This window comes from Capra hircus, chromosome 14, assembly GCF_001704415.2.
Source record: "Capra hircus breed San Clemente chromosome 14, ASM170441v1, whole genome shotgun sequence".
Classification (NCBI taxonomy): Eukaryota; Metazoa; Chordata; class Mammalia; order Artiodactyla; family Bovidae; genus Capra; species Capra hircus.
In genome coordinates, this window is record NC_030821.1 from 821,052 (window position 1) to 847,215 (window position 26,164).

At 50.9% G+C, this 26,164-nt stretch overlaps 1 protein-coding gene across 2 annotated transcripts in view; it reads right to left on the bottom strand.

Annotated features, from left to right (window-relative positions):
* Positions 1–26,164, bottom strand: part of DEPTOR (DEP domain containing MTOR-interacting protein) — a 158,383-nt gene that overhangs the window by 44,729 nt on the left and 87,490 nt on the right. For both annotated transcript variants that reach the window (XM_018058144.1, XM_018058145.1), the window contains exons 5-6: positions 6,808–6,993; positions 4,692–4,826 (exon numbers count right to left, since the gene is read on the bottom strand). In XM_018058144.1, the coding sequence (XP_017913633.1) occupies positions 4,692–4,826; positions 6,808–6,993 (321 nt within the window). The remainder of the gene's footprint in view (positions 1–4,691; positions 4,827–6,807; positions 6,994–26,164) is intronic.

A 26,164-nucleotide genomic window follows, 5' to 3' on the forward strand; every position in this document is an offset into this window, starting at 1 on the left:
CAGCAGGCTTCCCCTGCGGCTCAGCTGGTACAGAATCTGCCTGCAATGTGGGAAACCTGGGTTCAACCCCTGGGTTGGGAAGATCCCCTGGAGAAGAGAAAGGGAGGAGAAGGGGACAGCAGGGGACGAGATGGCTGGAGGGCGTCACTGACTCAATGGACATGAGTTTGGGTGAACTCCGGGAGTGGTGATGGACAGGGAGGCCTGGTGGGCTGCAGTCCACGAGGTCGCAAAGAGTCGGACACGACTGAGGGCTGAACCGAGGCATTCAACGCTTCCTCGACGGGCAGAACCCTCCAGAAACACAGGAGACTCAGGCTCAATCCCTGGGTCAGGAATACTCCCTGTACAAGGAAGCAGCTGACCAGTCCAGTGTTCCTTCCTGGAAAATTCCACAGATGGAGGAGCCAGGTGGGCTACAGTCCATGGGGTTGCAAAGGAGTCGGACATGATGTAGTGACCAAATAACGACAAGGCATTCAACACGTCAAAAGTAAGAGGAACTCTGGCTCTGGCAGACGTCGTACCATGTTTCCAGAGCTAATGCCACGCCCCTCCCCCCCATCATACTGTCCACATCCTGTCCACCAGAGCTCCTTAGAGTTCCCCATTAAAGTTCAACGTGCTCGCTGAAGCCCCAGGCTGCCTTTGGCCCTGAACCCTAACACTGGGGAGCTTTTCTGCATCCTTATCACATGCTGGCTTCTATGCTCAGCACTTTATATATTCTCTTGTTTCATCGTCACAAGAACTAGTGGGCCATTTCATCCTCATCCCTATACTGCTAGGGAGGAAACAGAAGCTGAGAAAAGTTAAGAAGCTTGTGTCCAAGGCCTCAGAGTCAAATGGAACTAAGATTTAAACTCAAGCGTTGATGCCACTGCCCACCCTCAGAAGAAAGGGTGCAGAAGCCCCAACATGGCTGCGTGTGGCCCCCCCAAGACACCTGGACCATCAGATCACTGCTGGGGCCCAGCAGATGGCAAAGACAGTGGTCCCTTCCTGACTTGCAGCCTAAAATCCCAGTAAAGATGAACCCTGTCCACCCACTGCTCATGCAGCACCGGAGCAGAGGCTGCCGCAGCGGCCCAGAACAGCCAGTGGTCTCAGTTAGAGACACCATGAGCTTGAGCGTGGAGAAGCTAGAGGGGTGGGCTGGGAGTTCAATGTGGTGACGTGCAGCCTCTGTCCCCTCCGTGGGGGCCGTCAGGGGCTGGAGGCCAGGCCCAGCCAAGGAGCAGCGGGGGACCAGAGGCAGGGAGACCCAGACCACTGGGCGGGGCCCTGCCCCGCACATTCTCAGCTAAGGGCAGCGGGGCGCTGCCTGCTGACCCGACGGGTCATGGGGATGCCCGCTGCTGCTTTCGGAAAGCTCATAAAGGAGGACAGGGGTTTGCCATCTCCCCTACAGAGCGAGAAGGGGGAGGTCAAGAAGAGCACCTCTCAGCAGAGGGTCAGGAGGTGAGAGGAGGGGCCCGCGGTTGGGGACTTGCGGCCTTTTTACTCCCCGTTAGTCAAGCCCTGCACACTCTCGGCCCTCAGATCCCTTCTGGGGCTTATGGGGGTGGATGTCGGAATCACATGGCACTGTGATATCCGACGAGAGCCCCACATCCTGTTACACGGCCTACTTTCATTGAGATATAATCGACACACTGGATCTGTTTCAGGTCACAACATAAGGATGTGTGTGTGACGAAATGATCACCTGATCCAGTTCAGGTCATCACCTGATGCAGCTACAAGCTTTTTCTTCTTGACATGAGAGCTTTTCAGACCTACCCTGGGGACTTTCCTGGGGGTTCAGTGGCTGGGACCCTCAGCTCCCAAAGCAGGGGGTCAGGAGCCAGATCCCACCACCTGCTGCCAAGGGGCCCTCGTGCTGAGACCCGGCACCCAAACAGATAAAAAAAATGAAAGAAAGGGCTGCTCTCCTAGCAACGTTCAAATATACAACGCAGCATTACTAACTGCAGTCTCAGGCGGGACGCTGCACCCCCCGGGCCGCACTGAGAAGCTGGAGGCTTGTGCCCTCTGACCCCTTTCGCCCACTCGACCTTCCCGCCCCCACTGGCCAGGCCCCTCTGGGCAGCACCAGCTTGCTCTCTGTGCGTGTGAGGCTTCTGTCCGGTTCCACATACACGTGAGCTCGGGTGGCGCCTGCCACTCCTTGTCTGACATGTCACTTGGCATGCAGACCTCAAGGCTCACCCACTTCACTGCCCAGAGCAGACTTTCCTTCACTGTCATCACTGAATAGCGGGCCACCGTGCGTGCGTGCGTGTGATACAGCACATTTCCTTCATCCATCCATCCCGACGGGCATCTAGGCTGCTTCCGTGTCTTGGCTATTACAAGCAATGCTGCGATAAACATGCGGGTGCAAGTAAACTCTCAAACAGGCGTCCTCCTCCCCTATGGACAGACACTCAGAAGTGAAACTGCGGGATCACAGGGGGTTCTACTTCTCTTTCTTCCAGGGATCACCATACTGCTTCCCACGCTGGCTGCACCTGTCTACATCCCCACCAACCGTGCACGACGGCCCCCTGTTCTCTGCACGCTCACCAGCATTTGTCACGTGAGTTCTTTCCAATGTCAGCCATTCTGACAGGGGTCAAGTGACATCAGACATTCTGACAGGCGTCATCGTGACTTTGAGTCACACTACATTGTAATACTTGGCAACAATGCTGACCACTGAATTCACTGGCGCACTTCCCCGTGTTAAAATGTATAGAAACTCTGAAACCTAGGGAGTCATTTCTAGCTTTCTCTTCTCATACCCTTGAGAACTTATTTACTCATCACAGTGATACCAATTATATTACTTTTATAGCACTTAAGCTGGATTGGGGCATTTACATATAGTATTAAAAATATATGCTGATGGGTAACTAATGATTAACTTTAAATGCCTTGCCATGAAGCCTGCTTACCTACTTGAGGGAAAAAAAATCACAGGTGAGCTCCCTCCGTCTTGGGAATCCACTAAAGAGTTGAAAGAGGAGCTTGTCAGAACACAGAGGTAGGATTTACCCATGAAGTCCTGACAGTTCTGGTCCTTAGAGGCCCAACCTTCCATTTCTGTCTGCTGCTGCTGCTGCTGCTAAGTCGCTCAGTCGTGTCCGACTCTGTGTGACCCCACAGATGGCAGCCCACCAGGCTCCCCCATCCCTGGGATTCTCCAGGCAAGAACACTGGAGTGGGGTGCCACTGCCTTCTCCAATGCATGAAAGTGGAAAGTGAAAGTGAGGTCGCTCAGTCGTGTCTGACTCCTAGTGACCCCATGGACTGCAGCCCACCAGGCTCCTCCATCCATGGGATTTCCCAGGCAAGAGTACTGGAGTGGGTTGCCATTGCCTTCTCCAAGAATGAAAGTGAAAAGTGAAAGTGAAGTCGCTCAGTCGTGTCCAACTCCCAGCGACCCCGTGGACTGCAGCCCACCAGGCTCCTCTGTCCATGGGATTTTCCAGACAAGAGTCCTGGAGTAGGGTGCCATCGCCTTCTCCGTTTCTGTCTGCATGTCAGTGAAATTCCCCCTTTGGGCCAAGGGGTAAGGAGAAAGAGGAAACAATGCAACCTTCTACTCGCCCCAGGAATGACCTCCCTGAAGGTGACGCACTGAATGCTGGGGGGCTGGGGCACTACGCAAGGGGCTGGAAGGTGTCCTCAGGCCACGCTGGCCCCAGCGGACCACAGTCCACTCTGGCGAAGGCGGTGGTATCCCTGGGTCCAGGCGCTTGTGGGCTGAGGAGGCGATTCGATCTGAGCGCAAGTTCATTACCCATCTGTGTGCCTAGGTTGTTGGGTTGTTGGTTTTTTTTTTAATTTTTCTGGAACATAAAGTCTATGGAGGTGGAAGAGCAGAGTTTGAAACCGCAAGGCATGGAGAGTCCTCTGCAGGGGTAGCTGGGTTGCAGAGCTCCGCGCTTCTCCCTTGCGGGTGCAGAGACCCAGCAGATCCAAGCATCAGTTACCATCCGGGCAGCGGCACCTCCGCTGCTGTGCGCCACTCAAACCCACCACAGAAACCAGCGGCTGCTCCCGGAGCTGGGGCTGCTGGCGAGGAGGCCCTCAGACGGCCGGGGTTCATAGCTGTCCTGGGAACGCTGTCTGCAAAGAGAGCTGACTTCCCCAGGCCATGCCCCGCTTCGAGGGGCGGCCAGCATCCAACGGCCAGTCAGCGTGAGGGTCTAACGGTCTGGCCACCTCCCCCAAGAGGAGACCCCTCTCCAAGGCCCCCCGACTCCAGAGCGCCACCTGGGGTCAGCCGCAGCCTCCGCGGGGCGCGCGCTGCAGCCCAGCTCGTCCGCAAACCTGCGTCCTCCCTTCTCCCCCGAGGCGCGCCTGCTTGTGCCCTCGGTGCCCAGCGCCCAGTCGTGCCCAAGTCTGCGGCCCCGGGCTGCAGCCGCCGGGCCCCTCTGCCCGAGGGATTCTCCAGGCAGCCTCACTGGGGCGGGATCTCCCCCCAGCTCCCCACCAGGGAGTGAGCTCGTATCCCTTACCTCTCCTGCACTGGCTGGGGGGGTCTGTACCACCAGCGCTGCCGGGAAGCCCCCATCCAAGAGGAGGCGCCCCCAAGCTGCACCACGCACGGAGATCACCCCGTCCTCCCCCTCCGCTTAACGAGGGAATCCGCGCGCCAGCGTCCCCACAGCCTCGGGCAAACGGGCGCGGCCGCCACTCACCGGACTTGGGGTTACACGGCACCGGGGGGCTGCTGGAGAGGGTGGGGCTGCTGCTGAAGTAGCCGCCGCTGCCACAGCTGCTCATGCTGCTCCTCCGCGCCGCCGACGCGACCTTGATCTCCTTGCTGGGGCTGACTGCGGGTGAGGACGCGCGGTCACGGCCGTGGGCCGGTCCCAGGACACGTGCCGTCACGCACGGTGGTGGGCCGGGTCCCCGGGACACGCGCGGTCATGGGCAGCAGTGAGACTGGCTCTCGAGAACAGGCCACCTGCAGCTGCCGGGGTCGTGGGGCAGCCTCCACTGCCAGAATCAAGCCCTCTGGCCTTGGCATCGGAAAAGCAAGGGTCTGAGTGGCAGCTCTGCCACCTATGAATAGCACGAGCTGGGCCTAGTCCCTTGGGTTTTGTAAGCCTCAGTCTCCCCAGCTGTAAAGTGGGAATACTGCTCTCCAGTGGGGATTGGTGCAGGCATGGTTATATAGGGGAAAGCGCTCAGCTACATGAAACACTATTTTAAGAACCATGGAGCTCACCCCAAGCATCCCTGAGAGGATGTAAATTAAGTGCCGGCAAGACACTCAATGAGCTAACGGTGACAATAAGCGCCTCCTGACTGAAGAGTAAACCATTAACAGCCCAGCGCCACAGAAGATTAAGACGCAGAGCATGACCTCAGGCTTGGAAGGTGTGCAGTTCTGAAGCGGCCGCTTCAGTGATCTGACCTCGCTTTTCCCTCCGCTGAGCTGGCTGGCTCTCATCAGGGGGAGGAGCGCAAGGTGCAGGATGCAGGGAAAGGAACGCGGGGAGCGCTTGGCGCAGGGCCTGGCCCCAGGAAGCCCAAGGCCACGCTGGCCTTCAGGTCACCATGGTTACCGTGTCCTTATCACGGTCACCTGTTCAGGTCTCTGGGACTCAGTGAAGAACAGGGAGGGTGTGCGTTTGCAGGAGGCTGCCGCCTTAGGGGCACACGGCTGGAGGGCATCCAAGCACAGGCTCAGGCCCCTACCCTCGGCTAGTGTTTCCTCTCCTGGTGCGGCCCTTCCTTCCTTCTGTGCCTCCCCAGCCCGTCTGAGGAACCTGGGATGTGGAAGGCTGAAGAGGAGCGCTGGGTCAGGACAGAATTCCTGCCAGACCCAGCTCCGCCCACCACTTCCAGCTGTGGGAGCCTGCCGAAGCCACTCCACCGCCCTGTGACTGCATTTCTTCACCCGTAAGGCGGGGAGAGTAACAGCGAGGGTTCAATGAGAAACTCTATGCAGCCAAGCTTGGCTCCGTGCCAGGTGCAGACTGTTCCCAGCACCTCTAGCTGCAAATGTTCTCACTGTCGCCTCCTGTTTGTAACCAACACATGTGTTCCTTTTGCTCAGGGTTTCAGGTGAAGCCTGAGGCCTTAGGCGCCAAGCCTTAGGCTGACCAGTTTCCTGAGTCAGCGTGGAGTTTTCCAAGCGGAAGACAGCCCAGGAAGCACGCCATCCTCTTACACAGAATGACACGTTGTTAGCCTTCTCTGAGTGAATGAGGTTATTTTGTTCAGTTTAGTTTGTTCAAATGGGGTTATCGTTGTGAACATCAGTCATCATTTCTGCCCGGGTCTGACCTTACACATAACGCCCCAGGATACTGTGCTTTCTGAGCGTCTATGTCTGCCTTTCACAGGTTTACCTTGTTCTGTGTGATACATTGATAATCAGTTTCCTTTTAGTTGTATAAGCCCTCAAAAGTCTTATTCATCCTTACATAGATTTTCAATGCTGGACTTAGCAAACTGGGTAATTAATGATACGTAAGGACTGTTTCTCAGGCAGTAAAGAATCTGCCTGAAATACAAGAGACCCAGAATTGTCTGCAAATGAAAAGTAAATAAGGTATGGGTGAGGGCCTGAGTGGTCTTTTATAATTTAAATACATAAAATTATAAAACAGACTTCACGGCATTGAAGTTGATTACCCAGGAACAATTTGGTGGTGTGTGGGTATGTTTTCTTTTGGGGGGGGCAAAATAAATAGATATATAATGTTTTAGTTATAAATAGTCTCTTGAGAACAGAATTCACAGAGGTGAGTTATGACTGTGGTACTCCCAACAGCCACACTCACGCGAAGGGGACGCGCGCACCTGACATGAAGCTGGCTGACTTCCGGTTGTCGTGGCCCTGCTTCCGCAGGCAGAAGGGGCTGTCGTGCGTCTCCTGGGAGGACGGGGACTTCTCACTGAGCAGCTCCATCAGCCTTCGCCTCCGCCGGAAGTTCATTCTGAACTGGTAGAGAAGATTGCTGTCCACAAACGGGTGCTTGTTGGACACTGGGGAGAAGAAACAGCAGGTGAGACCATCTGGTATCCTGCAGACACTGGGCACTGTAGCCGGGAAACTCCAGCCAACAGACAGGAGCAAAAGTCTTGACAAAGACTTTACACCCAATGCTACAATACCCTTTATACCTCAGGGGTTTATTCAATTTTATACTCTGAGTTCATGAGTCGTGGAGACGCAGAATAGGCAAGACGTCAGGCTTCAGAAGCCACATGCCAAGGCCGTTTTGGTCTCTGGGAAGTAACCAAGAATGCTGAAAACTGGCCAGCAACACGCTGAAGTCTCCACCCCCCCAAATTCAAAACACTTGAATAGACTCTATCTCCAAAAATCCAGTTAGCATAGGACAAGAAACTCGCCCTCATTAGTTAATATGGAAATGCACATTAAAATCACAATGAGATGCTATTTCACACTAGACTCACAACACAAGAGAAGACTCTACACATGGACGTCACCAGATGGTCAACACTGAAATCCAATTAATTATATTTTTTGCAGCCAAAGATGGAGAAGCTCTATACAGTCAACAAAAACAAGACCAGGAGCTGACTGTGGCTCAGATCATGAACTACTTATTGCCAAATTCACACTTAAATTGAAGAAAGTAGGGGAAACCACTAGACCATTCAGGTATGACCTAGAACAAATCCCTTACGATTATGCAGTGGAAGTGACAAATAGATTCAAGGGATTAGATCTGATAAAGTGCCTGAAGAACTATGGACAAAGGTTCATGACATTGTACAGGAGACAGGGATCAAGACCATCCCCAAGAAAAAGAAATGCAAAAAAGCAAAATGGCTGTCTGGGGAGGCCTTACAAATAGCTGTGAAAAGAAGAGAAGTGAAAAGCAAAGGAGAAAAGGAAAGATATACCCGTTTGAATGCAGAGTTCCAAAGAATAGCAAGGAGAGATAAGAAAGCCTTCTTCAGCAATCAATGCAAAGAAATAGAGGAAAACAATAGAATGGGAAAGAGCTCTTCAAGAAAATTAGAGATACCAAGGGAACATTTCATGCAAAGATGGGCTCGATAAAGGACAGAAATGGTATGGACCTAGGTAAGTAGGAGAATAGGTAAGTAAACCATTATATTCATACCATGAAACACTCCTCGGTGATAAGAAGGAATGAGCTGCTCACACAAGACAACGTGGATTAATACCAAAAGCATTAAGCTGAGTTAGAAAGGCCAGACACAAGATGAGTGTCAGTTTATATGAGGCTCAGGCAAAGCCAGAATTCACAAATAATGACGGAAATTAGAAAGGGGCAGGGATGAGGGACTGCCTGGGAAAGGGCAGGAGGAGACGGGCGACGAAGACTTTCTGCATCTTATTTTACACGAATATATATATATTATCAGGGGGCTTCCCAGGTGAAATCAAACTAAGCGTTTGAGGTATGTGCATTTTCTTGTAGGTTAAGTATATGTCTGTCAATAAAGAGAAACAATCAGGGCCTCCCTAGGGGCTCAGTGGTAAAGAATCCACCTGCCAATGCCGGAGACACGGGCTCCATCCCTGGTCCGGGAAGACCCCACACGCCTCGGAGCGACGAAGCCCCACAGCCGCCGGGCCTGTGCTCTGAGCCCACGCCGCAGGCCACCGAGGCCCTCGAGCCCCCAGCCCGCGCTCCGCAAGAGAAGGGGCCACCGCCGCGAGGAGCCCGCCTCTGCAACCGGAGGAGAGCGGGCACAGCCGTGGAGACCCAGCGGGGACGAAAGTCATAAACAAGCACAATCAGTTTTTAAGAAACAAACTGCAACAGCACGTTTCGTAAGTGGGCTGGGAGACCAGGAACAGGCGTCCTCAGGCCGTAAACCCAGCACGAGAGGCGGCGCAGCACGCCGCCGGGACAAGCGGCTCCGCGGCGCTGGCGCCCAGCCGGCCAGCGACACTAATCACTGCGCATGCGCTCAGTGTCAGAACGCAGGCGTCTGTTCTGCTCACTTATCTGAGGCTTAAAACGCGGGCTTTTAATCCAGCTTCTCTCTCTGTTCCTTTTCAACTAGGCTGCTATTTCTACTCTAACAGAAATTTCTCTCTGACTGGTTGATCATTAAAGGCAGTCAAAACTCCTGCAGCTTTGAAAAAAAACAAAATGTTAAGAGGATTTTTTTTCCTTCCTTTTGATTTCAGCAAGACAGGTCAAAACCTGGTTTTATTTTAGAGATTCTACATGCGTTCTGTAACTGCATCACTGAAATGTAATTTACATACAAGATAACTCACCCACCTAATGTGCACGCCCTCTGTTCTACTCTGGAATGTGCTCACAGAGGTGTGCATCCCGGCATCACAACTGATTTTAAAATAGTCCCATCGACCCCAGAAGAAAGCCAGCTCCTGAGCTGTCGCTTCCACTCTGCCTGTGACCCTTATTCATGGCCAACGCGCCAACCCTGCAGCGTCGCCTGCCTTCGGCATTTCGTACGATCAGAGTCCCACAAGGTCCACTGTGACCCGCGTCTTCCCCTTGGCATAACGTTCACAAGGTTTATCCATGTAACGCCGTGTATTGGCACTTCCCTCCCTTTTTTTTTTTTTAACTTCATTCCTTTATATTGCCAAATAATTTCCTGTGGTCATGTACGGATGTGAGAGTTGGACCATAAAGAAGGCTCAACACTGGGGAACTGATGCTTTCGAACAGTGGTGTTGGAGAAGACTCTTCAGAGTCCCTTGGACTACAAGGAGATCAGTCCTGAATATTCATTGGAAGGATTGATGCTGAAGCTAAAGCTCTAATACTTTGGCCACTTGATGCGAAGATCTGACTCATCAGAAAAGGCCCTGAAGCTGGGAAGGATTGAAGGCGGGAGGAGACGGGGATGACAGAGGATGAGATGGTTGGATGCATTGCTGACTCAATGGACATGAATTTGAGCAAACTCCAGGAGACAGTGGAGGACAGAGGAGCCTGGTGGGCTGCAGTCCATGGGATCATAAAGAGTCAAAGAGTCAGACATGATTTAGCAACTACACAGTGACCACAAAAAACTATTCACTTCAGGTAAATGAAGGATGTTGGCCATGAAGGCAAGCACATCTAATTCAGAGATGGTACTTCATATTCTCAGTAAACAATACATTCTTGTGTTCAGGAGATTATAAATACATCCTAGACCAAAAGATAAGTCAATGACATTTTGATATGATATCTATAAACAGTGGCTCCCATGATAGTCAAATTTTTATATAAATGTATTACACCACTACATTCAATAATACTATAATACAGTAATTTATAATACTTTTATAGATAACTTATTTTTTTCTGGCAACCTTTTCTGAGTTTACTGTGATTTTTAAAATCCGCAATGTGACTTTGGCAACAGTATCTTAAATTACAGCCTGAAAATCCATAGGACTGTATATACCCTTATTAAGACCTGTTTGTCTCTGTACAGTGAATGACACAAAACACTGGCTTTGGTATAAATAAATCCAGAATTGCATTCTAAATCTAAACCAATTCCATGACAGATAAAAGTGCTTCAAAAACATTTTTAATTGAAATGGAAATTTGAGGGCTGGCTTTACATACTGAGCCAAGGATTAATTCACTCCCATTCTCCACTCCCGAGCTGTATTACCACCTATGTCTAAAAGGGCAAACACATCACCTAAGATAAGATACAAGGAGTAAGTTTAAACAGCCCTCTGTCGTGACATAGTCTCTCCAATAATCTACGTGTTTAAACATGACCAAATCAGGGCAGACCAGGACTGTATAAGATAGTGGACTATCCATGTCAAACATACTGCCAAGATCGAAAGAACTCAACAAATTGCACGTTTGTTAATTTACAACCCACGTGCCTAGTGCAGGGGATGTTAGAGACGCTGGTTTGATCCCTGGGTCGGGAAGGTCCCCCTGGGGAGGGAACCGGCAACCCACTCCAGTGTTCTTGCCTGGAGAAGCCCCTGGACAGAGGAGCCTGGAAGACCACAGTCCACAGGGTGGCAAAGAGTTGGACACGACCGAGTGACTGAGCACGTTGTTGCTTCTACTGTGACCATCGTTTGCTGGTGATACATTGTCATTTGACTGACGGGAATTCAGCTTATGTGGCACAAGGTTCAACGCCCCACTTCCATTCCAAGGACTGACTTGGTTCTTAGGGCCTCGGGAGCAGCCACACGCTGGGGAACGAGGTTCTCCGCGTGCTCGTCCTTCAGCTGTGTGGCCCGCACAGAGGGAGACAAACGCCGTCTCTCAGAACAGGGACACAACCACTGCACGCGTCCCTTGCACCGCTTTCAACGAAGCCTTTGGCTTTTAAAAGTGCTCTTTAATTCTCCCCTCTCACTAAAAGTTTAAATACACAAACGCTCAGTGTTGTACATTTGCTTCGCTTGTGAGGGCAGTCCTAGGTATCGCAAAGACAATCGTCCTTCCAAAAGCCAAGAGCGCCAGCAGCCAGATCCTAGCGTCTGTCAGTCACTCGTGACGTCACTCACACCTTCAACCAATGAGCGCCAAGGGAGGGTCCCACACCCGCCCAGCCATCTCCCCTTAGCACGCTGGCTGGACCTCGACACCGTCATCTGCTCATCCTTTCAAGCTCAGCAATACCAAAGTCTTGCAAATCAGACATCGCTTCATCCAAGAACAAAACAGTCATGCAGAACTTCTCTGAAGACTCTCTTATGCCGAATAACTTTCAGAAAACAGTCTTAGGTGATGAAAAGCGACGGCTCGAGTCAGAAGAACTCGGCTTTGCGCCCAGGCCTGCCTCCTTTCTGAGCTGAGTGATTTGGGCGACTTAGCAAATTTAAACCTCAAGTTTCCTGTGCAGTTCTGCTGTGAAGAAGAAAGAGGACAGCTTCCGGAAGAGGTCTGACACGGTATCTGAGGATCGTCTTCAGGGTTCTTCTGCTCAGGCTCCTGAAGACTGCCTTCTGTGGCTGCTCACAGGAGTTCCTGCACCGAACCCGCTCCCTCTGTCTGTCCTGCCCTGCTTCCAAAGAACACTCTGTCCAGCTCCCACGAGCACTTCTGCTACCTTTCAGTCATAAGAAATATGAAATCTTAACCAGATATCCAGTTTGGCAAATATCCCACTGGAAGATATTTAAATCTCAGAAGTCAAACAAAAGTAAGACATTAAGGAGTGAGTTTAGACAAAGGAAGTTTTAAGAACGAATTAGATTAAGAAAGCTGAAGATTTCTTTTGTATAGGCACAACTTCATACGTGGGCTTCCCAGGTGATAAAGAATCTGCCTGCCAGTGTAGGAGACTCAAGAGACTCAGGTTCAGTCCCTGGGTTCGGAAGATCCCCTGAAGGAGGAAATGGCAACCTGCCCCAGTATTTTTGCCTGGAAAATTCCATGGACAGAGGAGTCCATGGGATCAGAAAGAGCTGGACACAACTGAGTGACTGACCGCATACACACACAAATTACATGTGTAGAGTCTCAAGAAATAAAAATGGCTAAATGACATATAGTTTATAATCCACAGAGAGGAATGAATTGACTCTTTTCTACACTTTAACGGGACAATCTCCATATAAAATGCAAAGTTCAGTTGCTACATATGCAAATTGCTCTTTGTTAAACACAAAGGACAAACAACAACAACAAAAAGGAAACTCCTAAGGTCTGGGAAAGAGATATTCAAGACAAGGAAAGAAAAGCAAGGAGAACCGTGATTCGCATCTCTAAGCTTGAGGTCTTTCCAGGTTTTCATTCTTCCAATCCCAAGCTCCAATCTCCTATCCACACAATACCTTTTCATTATGCTCGATGTTGTACATACAGAATTTAACAAATTTTGTCCTTTGCTCCTTGAGAATACACATATGCCAGCAAATTTGGAAAACTCAGCAGTGGCTACAGGACTGGAAACGGTCAGTTTTCATTCCAATCCCAAAGAAAGGCAATGCCAAAGAATGCTCAAACTACCGCACAGTTGCACTCATCTCACACGCTAGTAAAGTAATGCTCAAAATTCTCCAAGCCAGGCTTCAGCAATACGTGAACCGTGAACTTCCAGATGTTCAAGCTGGTTTTAGAAAAGGCAGAGGAATCAGAGATCAAATTGCCAACATCTGCTGGATCATGGAAAAAGCAAGAGAGCTCTAGAAAAACATCTGTTTCTGCTTTATGACTATGCCAAAGCCTTTGATTGTGTGGATCACAATAAACTGTGGAAAATTCTTCAAGAGATGGGAATACCAGACCACCTGACCTGCCTCTTGAGAAATCTGTATGCAGGTCAGGAAGCAACAGTTAGAACTGGACATGGAACAACAGACTGGTTCCAGATAGGAAAAGGAGTATGTTAAGGCTGTATATTGTCAGCCTGCTTATTTAAATTCTATGCAGAGTACATCATGAGAAATGCTGGGTTGGAAGAAACACAAGCTGGAATCAAGATTGCTGGGAGAAATCTCAGTAACCTCAGATATGCAGATGACACCACTCTTATGGCAGAAAGTGAAGAGGAACTAAAAAGCCTCTTGATGAAAGTGAAAGTGGAGAGTGAAAAAGTTGGCTTAAAGCTCAACATTCAGAAAACGAAGATCATGGCATCTGGTCCCATCATTTCGCAGGAAATAGATGGGGAAACAGTGGAAACAGTGTCAGACTTTATTTTTTTGGACTCCAAAATCACTGCAGATGGTGATTGCAGCCATGAAATTAAAAGACGCTTACTCCTAGGAAGGAAAGTTATGACCAACCTAGATAGTATATTCAAAAGCAGAGACATTACTTTGCCAACAAATGTCCGTCTAGTCAAGGCTATGGTTTTTCCAGTGGTCATGTATGGGATGTGAGAGTTGGACTGTGAAGAAAGCTGAGCACCAAAGAATTGATGCTTTTGAACTGTGGTGTTGGAGAAGACTCTTGAGAGTCCTTGGGACTGCAAGGAGATCCCACCAGTCCATTCTAAAGGAGATCGGCCCTGGGTATTCATTGGAAGGACTGATGTTGAAGCTGAAACTCCAATACTTTGGCCACCTCATGTGAAAAGTTGACTCATTGGAAAAGACCCTGATGCTGGGAGGGATTAGGGGCAGGAGGAGAAGGGGATGATAGAGGATGAGATGGTTGGATAGCATCACGGACTCGATGGACGTGAGTCTGAGTGAACTCCGGGAGTTGGTGATGGACAGGGAGGCCTGGCGTGCTGCAATTCATGCAGTCACAGTCGGACACGACTGAGCGACTGAACTGAACTGAACTGAAGATGTACACATCACCATTGTTTGCAACTACACAAATTTGGAACTAAAATAAATGTCTAGTAACTGAGGACTAGCTGACTGAATCGCTCCTGGAGAAGATTAACATCTAATGAGGAAGAGGTGAGAAGGGACAAGGCTCACGGTGCGCACTCAGAGCCTACTCTGCTAGGCGTGCTTTCATCCCAGCTATAACTGAAAGCTGACGGTTTCTAATTCATCCAGCCTATACTTTCTGGGACTGTCCAAGCGTTCCCTTTTGCACTGGTCGAATTCTCTAGGGGCCTGACTCGGCTTAGCTTCAAGTGAGATGTTAAACAGGAGGAAAAGGAGAAACCGCCAAAAGCTAAAGCAACATAAATACACGACAGTCTATCTTTCAGGGAAGCGCAGGCTTCAGAAGCACCAAACTCATGACGCTGACATTTGGTAAAAGATAACAGATCCCTGTCCACTGTATGCTTTCACTTTTCAGAAAGCACGAGGGGGATACCATGCGTATATCTACCCAAAGCATAAAGTGACATAGTTCAGAGACATGGAGGATAATATGGCTACATTTTTCCCATTAGAAATTATTAGGGTGATTTTATCAAAGGAAGACAATTTTAAAAGCTGATTATCTGAAGGAAGGAGAATTTGCTGTCTTCTACTCACACATATATTCTAAGGATGAATCTAAAAACTTCTCATCTTAAGCCCCATAAGTTCCTTTGAATATAAAAGTGCTTTAGGCTACTTATCTAGTTGGAGGGACGAAGATCTCTTACTTTCATCCAGCCTTGAAATTGCTGACAGATGACATAACACAACAGATATCATGGAACAGCAACTCACACTGAATCCAGCAGTGTGATAAGGAGATAAGGAGGTGGGGTTAAGGAGGAGGGGGAACGAAATTGGGGATGTCAACTGTCCCCTAGATCGCACCTCATCGGGAAGTTTAACGAGTGTTAGAATTCCGAAGAGTCAAGAAGGCTCGGGAACTGCCTGGTGGTCCAGTCATGCGCCTCCCCTGTGGCTGGTAAAGAATCTGCTTGCGGAGCTGCCTGCAGTGCAGGAGACCCGGGCTCCATCCCTGGATCCAGAAGACCCCCTGCAGAAGGAAATGGCAGCCCACTCCAGCACTCTTGCCTGGGGAATCCCATGGACAGAGGAGCCTGGCGGGCTGCAGTCCAGGGGGTCAGAAGAGCCGGACACGATGAGCGACTGAAGCAGCCCCCCCCCCCCCCCGTGGTTAGGGTCCCACACTCCCAAGGCAGGGGGCACAGGTCCGGTGCCTGGCAGGGAAGCTAAGGTCCCACAGGCCTTGTATTTCAGCCCACAATGGTGGGAGGTGCTTACACAGACAGGGGAATAAGGGCGCTGAGTGTTCTAACAGCAAAGAACAAAGGCCGGCAAAGGAGGAGGCTGAGGGGGGCAGGACTGTAAGCGCAAGGAGTGTCAAACTACAAGGTCCTCAAGGTCACCTTCCAGACAGCAGACCCTCACACGCTGTGACAACAGCCTTACCATCAGGACATGCCGGGCCGCCCCGGCGGGCAGAGACACGGCTTCAATCCTGCTCTGGGAAGATCCCACATGGCTCGGGGCGACTAAGCCATGTGCCCCAACTACTGAGCCTGTGCACCCAGGGGGTACAGCCCCCGGAGCCCACGCACCCCAGAGCCGATGAAAAGCCATCCAGCACGGCCAGAGCAAAGGCCACACAGCAGTGAAGCCCCAGCACAGACAAACACAGATAAACGCAATTATCTTTAAGGACGTTTCGCAGCAGCAGAGGCGGGCGTGGCCTGCCACCTCCCAGGTGCGCAGTTGTGGGTGGAGGATCTGTCTGGGCATCAGGGATGTCACGCCGCCTTACCACCGGCTCCCTTCCTCCTGCTTCCTATTTCTGAGCCTACAGAACCCTGTACTTCCTTCTGGAAGGACCACCTAGCACTCACAGGCGTTGGTTCAGAGCACCAACAAACCCCCAGGAGAAGACGTGGTAGACCTAGTCTGTAGACTTAGTGTTTCTGGAAGGCAAATCGGTTCTGCCTCCGAAGACACTGCGTCCTCCCTTCCAAGTCCTGGGATGGCCTACTCCTGCTGGATCACAGTCCTACAGAGTCCAGGCGCTTCATGTTACTCAGCATGCCGTACATTAAAAAAAAACTGTCAAGACTAACAAATAGGAATATTATGCTGTTTAAATCATGTGCCTGTTGGGAACTATGAGCTGAGCGTTAATCACAACAGAAGACGAAATCTACTCATTAAAGAGAATCTAGACTACACTTAAAGCCGTAACAGCCCACCTCAAACCATCCCAAAGGGCCGCGGGAGTCGAAGGCTCTGCTTTTCAAAGCAGCACAGTCCTTGATTCAAGAAGGGTGATCAATTGTGTTCAAGTGTTTTACACCACACAGGGACGGTTAGGTGCCTGGGATACAAAACTCTTCAAGAGGCAATAACAGCAGTGAATCAGAGAACTAAAATAATTACTTCCTGAGTCCTGACAACATTTAGAAGGGGATATGAAAGCAGGAAATTGATTTTAGGGCATAAAGTTCTATGAACTGACATTACTAAAACAGAACACTTTGCATACACCAAGGTAGAACCCAATTGCACTCATTTAATTGACAGAAGGGAGGACAGGAGATGGACAAGGAAGCAAGGACGGACGCATCTTTAGTCAGGAAGCAGGAAAGAAGCAACTGAACGCATCGGGCTGTGACTGCACAGGCTTCTGCGGCTGCTCCGACAGCCAGACAAGTGAAGGTCATTCATCAGCAGATGGAAGGTCAAGGTACATTTTGTTCTTCTCTATGCACCTTTAAATAATAGCTGGGTACCTTCCAAAGGCTAGAACCTTGTACTGCCAGTGATAAAATTCAGAACAGAGCACATGTTTTTTCAGAGATGAGGTTGTTTTTCAGAGACTAATTCGTATCACAAGTGCAGAGAGGTCTGAAGACAAATTTACTTTGGCAAATGGAATACTTCACATACAAAATTCAAGGAAAGGTATCTGCAAGTCTATTCTAGATCCTTTGGAACTACTGACATAAATCCAAGGGCCTTCAATGTTGATTTACTTTTTAAAGTTTATATTCATCACAGAGTACATATAAGATACCGTTTAAGGCCAGCAATGGAAGAGGTCACTAACCCTATTAATCTCTGCCCATCAAGGCATCTGACGATGAGGATATACGGATGAAAAGAGTGACCATCAGCCAACATTTACAAAGTGGCACACCATGTCAGACCCTGTGCTGAGCATATGCCATGTCATCTCATTCAGTTCTCAGGGCAGCAGCGAGAGCTACTACAATTACTCATAGTTTACAGACGAGATTACAAAGGTCAACCTGCCCAAGGCCCCACAGTCATTAACCAGAAGATCCGGGAAAGGAAGTCTAAGGACTGCATCCCTTACTCTCCTCACTGGACTGTTCCCATCCCATGATAACGCCAGCTGAGCCCGAGACGCGCTTCTCCCCCCTTCCTCCTGTCGCCAGGTAACAGAGGACAACTGGGCTGAACGTGCTTCCTACGAAATGCTTCGCCAGGGTGAAACGCCGATTACCTTGCAACTGCTTATTAAAAGGGCCAAGGGGGGGACCTGGTAAACAGGCTTCTTCCTACAGATGGTTCCGGGTTGAACGCTGCCTTTACTCTTTACTAAGTGACTTAATTTCCCTGAACTTCAGCTTTATCCATCCATAAAGACGAGTGCGGGAGCAGTGAAACAGCGTAGGTAAATGGCTCATTAGCGTCTCCAGTCCCCAGAGGTGTCCGGTCAGCCACGCGCAGGCCTCCCAGTGAGGGCCCACCGGGGTCAGGGCCCCAAGGACACCTTTCGGGTGACCCCTTTCGGACTCCACCTATGTGTGCGTCCGGGGGAACAGGAGGCATCCTACTGACACCAAATAAACTCAGCATGGCCGGCGCCACAGAGAAGGACATCCAGATACTACCCCGGAACCACAGCCTGCGGAAGCCCACCAGAACTATTCCCAGATGGTGTCGCCTCACCACGCTGGGGAGGGCTACCCTACAACCTGCCATACAACCTGCATAATAATTTATGAGGTGTTCCTTTTGATACTGGAGAGACTAGGACCCTTGAAGGAGGAGGAAACAGATGTTCAGAAAAGGAGGGTGTCAGTGGTGAGATTTAGTAGCGAAAAAAACCCCAAGAAACCTGTCTCCATATATTTTCTTTTTTTCCTTAATATATACATTTTACTGAAGGATAGTCGACTTACAACGTTTCAGGCACACAAGGTGATTCAGTTATACATATACACATATATTATTTTTCAGATTTTTTCCATCATGGGTTATTACAAGATGTTGACTACGGTTCCATTTGTGATAGTTCCCAGTAATCTTTGTTGCTTGTTTCATATCTATTTCATTTTTGAATTAGAAACTCGGCATCCCAGTCATATATTTTCTATAGTATTTATGTTTGTACTCACTTCTTCTTAAAAAAAAGGAAGATAGAAAATATAGGAATAATTTCACCTACTTCTTTTAACCAATAAACTTTATGCACTAGAGTAATTTTAGTTTTATGCGGAAAAGGCTGCAATGATAGTACAGACAGTTCTCCTAGGCTTTTCGCCCAGTACCCCTTGATGGTCACAAGCACAGCACACTGGTCCAGACAAGTAAGACCTTAACATCAGGACACCCACCTGCTTTAAACCTAACTTAGGGCTTCCAGGAACTCCCCGTGTGGACGCAGGAAGCACACGGTTCTTTGGAAGCCCATGTTTCAGAGGGAAGGTCGCTTAGCTACTTAATGAAAAAGACGTTTGTCCTTGCGGCTGACAAGGCTGGCTGCCTGTCCAAATCCAATCTCCCCTTCTTCCTGCCTCATCGTTTGCACAGGGCGGGAGTGCCGGCCCCAGCGGCAGGGGCCACTGGCCGCCTTCCAGGAAAGGGGGCCACGTGACAGAGGCCCGGCCCTAGAATGCAGGTAGGGATCTCCGGGAAAGGCGGCTCTCCCTGAACAAAAAGGACCCCGCCCCCTCCCCCGCTCCCCTGCCCCCCCCGCCCCCTCCCCCACTCCCCTGCCCCCCTGCCCCCCCGCCCCCCCTGCCCCCCCCCGCCCCCCCCCGCTCCCCTGCCCCCCTGCCCCCTCCCCCGCTCCCCTGCCCCCCACCCCCCCCTCCCCCGCCCCGGGCTCTGCTCAAGCAGGCACTGCCACATTTCCCCTATTTGCAGTAAAACGCAGTTCTGTTATTATTCCAAACTCAGGTCTGGAGACTGAAATCAAAGGCTTAAAAAACCAAGTCTGTTTACCTACAGCCCACACCTGTAACAAACTATGCTGGACTCAGGAGCCAAGGGCGATCAGACAGCAAGTCTTACAGGCAGAAGACATGCCTTCCTACTCTGATCAGGCTCTGATTCCCTGGTGACACAGCCGCTTATGGACAGTCCCTGGGTCTCACTGTTTCTATCTGTGGAAAAGAAGTTACAGTAACTTCTTTACTCCAAAGCAAGTGCAATTAAGACACAAATGGGAAGCCACAACTCTCTTGAAGACAGGATCACAAATGACACCCACCCCTGAATAAATAATATTGTTCTGCTGCCAACAAACGCCGAAGAATCCCACAACAAAAGACCGAGAACTTCAGGAAACGCTCCTGACTTTCGGGCCGTATCCTGGATCAGCCTGTTCTGAGCCAAAAGAGACCTACGGAGATCAGACACAGTCCAAATGATTGCAGTCAACAATTTCTGACCTGTGGAAATATTTAATCAAAGGAAATGTTAAAATATCAGAGGAGAAAGAAAACATGACTGTGAAACCACCGTGCTAAACAGAGAACTGTGATTTCCGTTCCAGAAACCTGCGTGGCTGGCACCCGGGTCTGTTTGGGTGTCCAAACTGGCACGGCAAAGTAGAGACACCAAGGTGCTTCCTCAACACAAATTTTCAGGCATCTCAACCACTGAGGAACAAAGCTCTCTGAGCTAAGGGGCTGAAAAATGAAACACACACTCACCAAGACACCACCGACCCTTGTGGCGACTTCAGAAAGGTCTACAGGGATTCCCTGGCAGGTCAGTGGTCGAGAACTGCCTGCCAGCGCACGAGACACAGGTTTGAACCCTGATCTGGGAAGACTTCACGTTCTGAAAAGTGACTAAGACCCTGCACAGCCTTTAAGCCTAGGCTCTAAAGCCGGGGTTTCTCTCGTGACTCAGACGGTAAAGAACCCGCCTGCAGCGCGGGAGACCTAGGTTCACTCCCTGGGTCAGGAAGATCCCCCGGAGGAGGGCAACCCACTCCTGTGTTCTTGCCTGGAGAATCCCATGGACAGAGAAGCCTGGCAGGCTACAGTCCATGGGTCAGAAAGAGTGGGACACGACTGAGTGACTAAGTACAGCACTGAGCCCAGGGGCCCTGGAACTTGAGCTCTGCTGAGGAGAAGTGACTGAGCACAGCACTGAGCCCAGGTGCCCAGGAGCTTGAGCTCTGCTGAAGAGAAGTGACTAAGCACGGCACTGAGCCCAGGGGCCCTGGAGACTGAGCTCTGCTGAAGAGAAGTGACTAAGCACGGCACTGAGCCCAGGGGCCCTGGAGACTGAGCTCTGCTGAAGAGAAGTGACTAAGCACGGCACTGAGCCCAGGTGCCCTGGAGACTGAGCTCTGCTGAAGAGAAGTGACTAAGCATGGCACTGAGCCCAGGTGCCCTGGAGACTGAGCTCTGCTGAAGAGAAGTGACTAAGCACGGCACTGAGCCCAGGGGCCCTGGAGACTGAGCTCTGCTGAAGAGAAGTGACTAAGCACGGCACTGAGCCCAGGGGCCCTGGAGACTGAGCTCTGCTGAAGAGAAGTGACTAAGCACGGCACTGAGCCCAGGGGCCCTGGAGACTGAGCTCTGCAGGAAGAGAAGTAACTAAGCACAGCACTGAGCCCAGGGGCCCTGGAGACTGAGCTCTGCTGAGAGAAGTGACTAAGCATGGCACTGAGCCCAGGGGCCCTGGAGACTGAGCTCTCCTGAGGAGAAGTGACTAAGCACAGCACTGAGCCCAGGTGCCCTGGAGACTGAGCTCTGCTGAAGGGAAGTGACTAAGCACAGCACTGAGCCCAGGGGCCCTGGAGACTGAGCTCTCCTGAGGAGAAGTGACTAAGCACAGCACTGAGCCCAGGGGCCCTGGAGACTGAGCTCTCCTGAGGAGAAGTGACTAAGCACAGCACTGAGCCCAGGGGCCCTGGAGACTGAGCTCTGCTGAAGGGAAGTGACTAAGCACAGCACTGAGCCCAGGGGCCCTGGAGACTGAGCTCTCCTGAGGAGAAGTGACTAAGCACAGCACTGAGCCCAGGTGCCCTGGAGACTGAGCTCTGCTGAAGGGAAGTGACTAAGCACAGCACTGAGCCCAGGGGCCCTGGAGACTGAGCTCTCCTGAGGAGAAGTGACTAAGCACAGCACTGAGCCCAGGGGCCCTGGAGACTGAGCTCTGCTGAAGGGAAGTGACTAAGCACAGCACTGAGCCCAGGGGCCCTGGAGACTGAGCTCTGCTGAAGGGAAGTGACTAAGCACAGCACTGAGCCCAGGGGCCCTGGAGACTGAGCTCTGCTGAAGAGAAGTGACTAGGCACGGCACTGAAGCTTCTGCCAACCCCAGCTAGAGAAAATCCCATGAAGCTTCCCAGACCCAGCACAGCCAGAAATAAATAAATAACATTAGTGTTTTTAAAAAAGGTTTAGAGCTGTGTTCTCCAGAATGGCTGACATGCACTTGAAATGCGGCGAATCTGAATTGAGATGAGCTGTACACACAAAACATCCTGGATTTTGAAGATCAAGTATTTTTTAAGAAGAAGCTAAGACAGCTGATTGCTATTTTTCATACTGATTATACTTTGAAATAACATTCTGGAGAGCGTGTGTTAAGATCTACCTGCTCCTACTGTTTTCACGAAGGCGATTTGAAAAGTTGAAATCACGAACACGGACTGCGTTTGTGGCAATCCAGTCTAGAGGCCGGCATCTCACAGGCACAGATCAGCTAACCCACAGAGGAGCTCATCCCTTACGTGCACCACGTGGAGAGCCGTCTGTCCTGGAAGACGACTCTTCTCCTGAGCTCCCGACAGTCAGGTGGTCAAGAGTTGCCGTTACTGCGTCTGGTGAGGTTCTTTCCCCCCTCACACTGCCTGCCCCAGTACTGCTTTATTCATTTTGATGAGGAAGGACATTTTGTTCCCACTTGATAGGAACCCCTTCTTGAGGCTATGTGCTCAGCCACCATGGAAGGGCTTCAGTGACAGGAGCGGTTTTGCCAGTGGCGCCAGCGGCCAAAACCAACACACTCAGCCCTGCTCCAGGCCTGGCGGCTTTGGCGGTTTCTAATCGGACTAAAACCTGGGCGCCAGCTGAGGCAGTGGCTCCAGTAAAACAGGAGAACAGAGACCCGACGTGCAGGGTTTCCTTGGGGGAGGACAGAGGAGGGGGTGGGCTCCTTGTGTCAAGCGTTGCTCCTGGGACAGAGAGGAAAGAAAGTGATGGGGAGCTTTTCAGAGCAAAGCCAGACAAGATGCGAAAGGCTTCAGAATGTTACGTCAATGTTAAAACAACACACAAACATTTTTACAAAAAATCATTCTCTAAAGTAGACTAAAATTGGTTATGAATATTAATAAACATATTTTCCCAACTGTAATAAGGATGCGTGTGTGTCTGTGTGTGGGTAATCCTTCTTAAATTTTAACCTAAGACTCTCATAGTCACAATAATCAGCGTTTGCCTACGGCCAGTTTTTCTTTTTAATCGAATTATATAGTTGATTTATAATAGTGTGTTAGTTTCAGGTATACAGCAAAGTGATTCAGGGACACACGTTTTTTCCAGACTCTTTTCCATTATAGGTTATCACTAAGATAGTGAACATGGCTTCCTGTGCGATCCCGGAACTTTAACAGCGCATCTATCTCACACATGCGTGCGTGTGCGCCCAGGCACCAGCCAGGCCCGACTCTCGCATGGGGTGCAGCCTCTCTGGCCCCTGCCCCTGGGACTCCCGGGTGAGAGCACCGGAGCGGGCTGCCATTCCCTCCTCCGCCTGACCTGCAGTGGGCGGCATCTCTAATCCCGTACTCCCAGCTATCCTTCACCCCCCACACACACCTCTTTTGCTTTTGATAACCACAAGTCTGTTTCCTGTATCTGTGATCTGCTCTGTTTTGTAGATAATTTCACTTGTACTGTTTTTTGGATTATACATATAAGTGATATCACCAATATTGGGCTTTGACTTACCTCACCTAGTATGATAATCTCTGGGCCCACCCATCTTGCTCCAAGTGGCAATACTTCCATCTTTGCTGCGGCTGAGTAATATTCCATTATACACATGCACACGCTTCATCCACACGTCTGCTGATAGGCATCGAGGCTGCTTCCGTCTCTCGGCTATTATAAACAGGGCTGCTGTGAACGTCTGTGTGCTTGCATCTCCTCAAATGAGAGTTTTCATCTTTTCTGGACTTTTGCTCAGGAGTGGGATCGCTGGACCATGTGCTAACTCATCCTCCTCTCTTCGGCAGCCCTCTGCATCCTGTGGGACTGAAGCTGAGCTGTGGCAGCACCACAGCTAATGTCGAGGCCACCACGGGGCTGCCGAGCTCTAGTGCTTCCAGGAACTGCCCGCTGCTTTCCACAGCGGCTGCAGGGACTCGCATCCCCACAACAGTGCAGGAGGGCCCCTCTTCTCCACAGCCTTTCCAGCATTTACCGTTTGTAGACTTTCTGGTGATGGCCACTCTGACCGGCGGGAGTTGACACTTCACTGTAGTTTAATACACAGTCAGTTTTATACCTAGTAATCTCTCCATGGCATCACCAGACCGGAGTCTGTTTTTCCATTCCTGGTGGAAGAGGGGAGGAGGAGGAGGCAGATAGAAAGAGGGAGCATTTCCAGAGAACTGCAGGCCAGAATAGAAGACGGCCCAGACGCAGTCTGCAACGGGTGTACCAGCCAAGAAAACTGAGTTAAAGCGAGCAGCTGAGGATCTGGAGCCTCACGCGGCGGGTGGGAGACCTCTGAGAGGAGAACCACGAGATGCCGCCGCGTGGCAGAGAGAAGCGGCTGCGGGGATCCTCAGGGGAGTGCCCGGGGAGAGCCTGGGTCCCTGCGAGCCCCGCTGCCCTGACTCTCCCGCCTCTGCCGAGAGGAGTTTCCTGGAGACTGAGGCAGGGTCAGAGCCAGCAAGGCCTCTGCGGCGGGCCAGAGAACACGGCATTCTGTTTCTTAGTGAGAACCTCGACCTCCTGCCCCAGCCCCGGCCTCCCCTTGAGGGCTGCGGTCAAGCTCACGTCCATCAGCAGCCAGGACTGACCGCTCGCTGCCTCTCGCCCAGGAGGAGAGAGAAAGAGAAAGCAGCGTCAGCCGTCTGAGCCATCCGTTCCACCAAGACCCCGCTAAGCTGCTCCTTTAATAAACTTGGCACCCAGCCCCCACGTCCCTGCAAAAATGACCACAGAAGCCCAGCTCAGTCCTTACATTACATAAAGCCCTAAGAGCACACAGGCTGAGCACTTATAGGAGACTGCACGCCTCCATAAGCTTCACCTGCACACAGACAGCGTGCTGCTTAAAAAAGGCGCGTTTGGGCAAACTGAGGCCCACGTCCCTGCAGCGGCCCCTGGTCCACGAGGCGTCGGGAGCAGAGAGTCGGCAGGGGCCCGGGCTTCAGAGCCAACACAGTCTGTACGTAGAGATCAGTTTCTGGACACGTGAGAAAAGCCATACAGGTGTCCACCAAGGAGGGAAACGTGCGGTCGCGACACGGCTCGCGGGAGACCGCTGCTCTCTGCACGTAACGCCCTTCTTCTGGAAGGCTACATGAGGCGAGGCATCTCTCCCTTCCTTCATTCTTCCTAAAAGTCATGGCGTAGTGCAGCTACAGACCTGCTGTCCTTCAACAAGACCAACACTATACTGTGTGCCAAAGGACTGGCTTGCGACTTTACCAAGGAGCCTTGCCGCCTTGTGTTGGCACTGCAACAGCATCCTGGCTGTGCCAACTCTCCTTCTCCCTTCAATTCAGCTCTGATAAAAAGCGAACCAGAGCAGGGCAGGGGGACGGGCAGGGCAGGGATCACCAAAACTACCCTATCAGAGGGGACACGGCAGGAAGACGCCCAGAAATTGTAAATCGAGAAAGGAAAAAGTTTTAATAGTGAATAATGGCCGCTGATAAAGATAACACTTTATATTGAAGTAGTGATGAAGTATTAATTATTGAAAGCAGATTGAGAAAATATTCTACCCAATCTTTATTTTCTTCTGTTCAGAGTTTAATATTTAGGAGTTAAGAATGATTATACTCATTGCAAATGACTCAACATTGTTATCTAAAGCAACAGGGATAGCAAGATCCAGTGAACTGATTTGGGGGAGGATTAAATGAGCTAATAGCAATAAGGGTCAGCCTGCTTGCTGCTTCCAACTGCCCAGCACCCACTTCCTAGTGGCAACAGAACTTCCAAAATAACTTCTGGTTTTTTGGTGGAATAATGTCCCACCACCAGCTGGCGCGGCTGTCAGTCAGAGGGCCCTGCCCACGCAGGGTGCAGATGTGAGCGGTCTCAGCTGGTCAGAGCTGTCCTCCACAAACAGCCTCCAGAGGGAGGGCAGAGGCAGGAAACAGCTGGCCCCCAGCTGTGGGGCCCCCTGCGTTGCCGGCTCCCAGCCACTGGACCCCAAGATCAGCTCTGCTTCTCCAGGTGGCCCGGCGTTTCGGGATTTGGCCCATCAGCGAGCTCTGCCGTGTATCTGAAGCAAATGATGACTGAGCCTGCTTACAACATTCAGGGAACGCTGCCTGGTGTGAGCACCTAACACTGTGCCCCGCACATCCTCAAACAGTGGTCGCTACTGTATTCATTCAATGCGTGTTTTACTGAGTAGCTAATATATAAATGCCAAGCCGTGCAGTGGGACT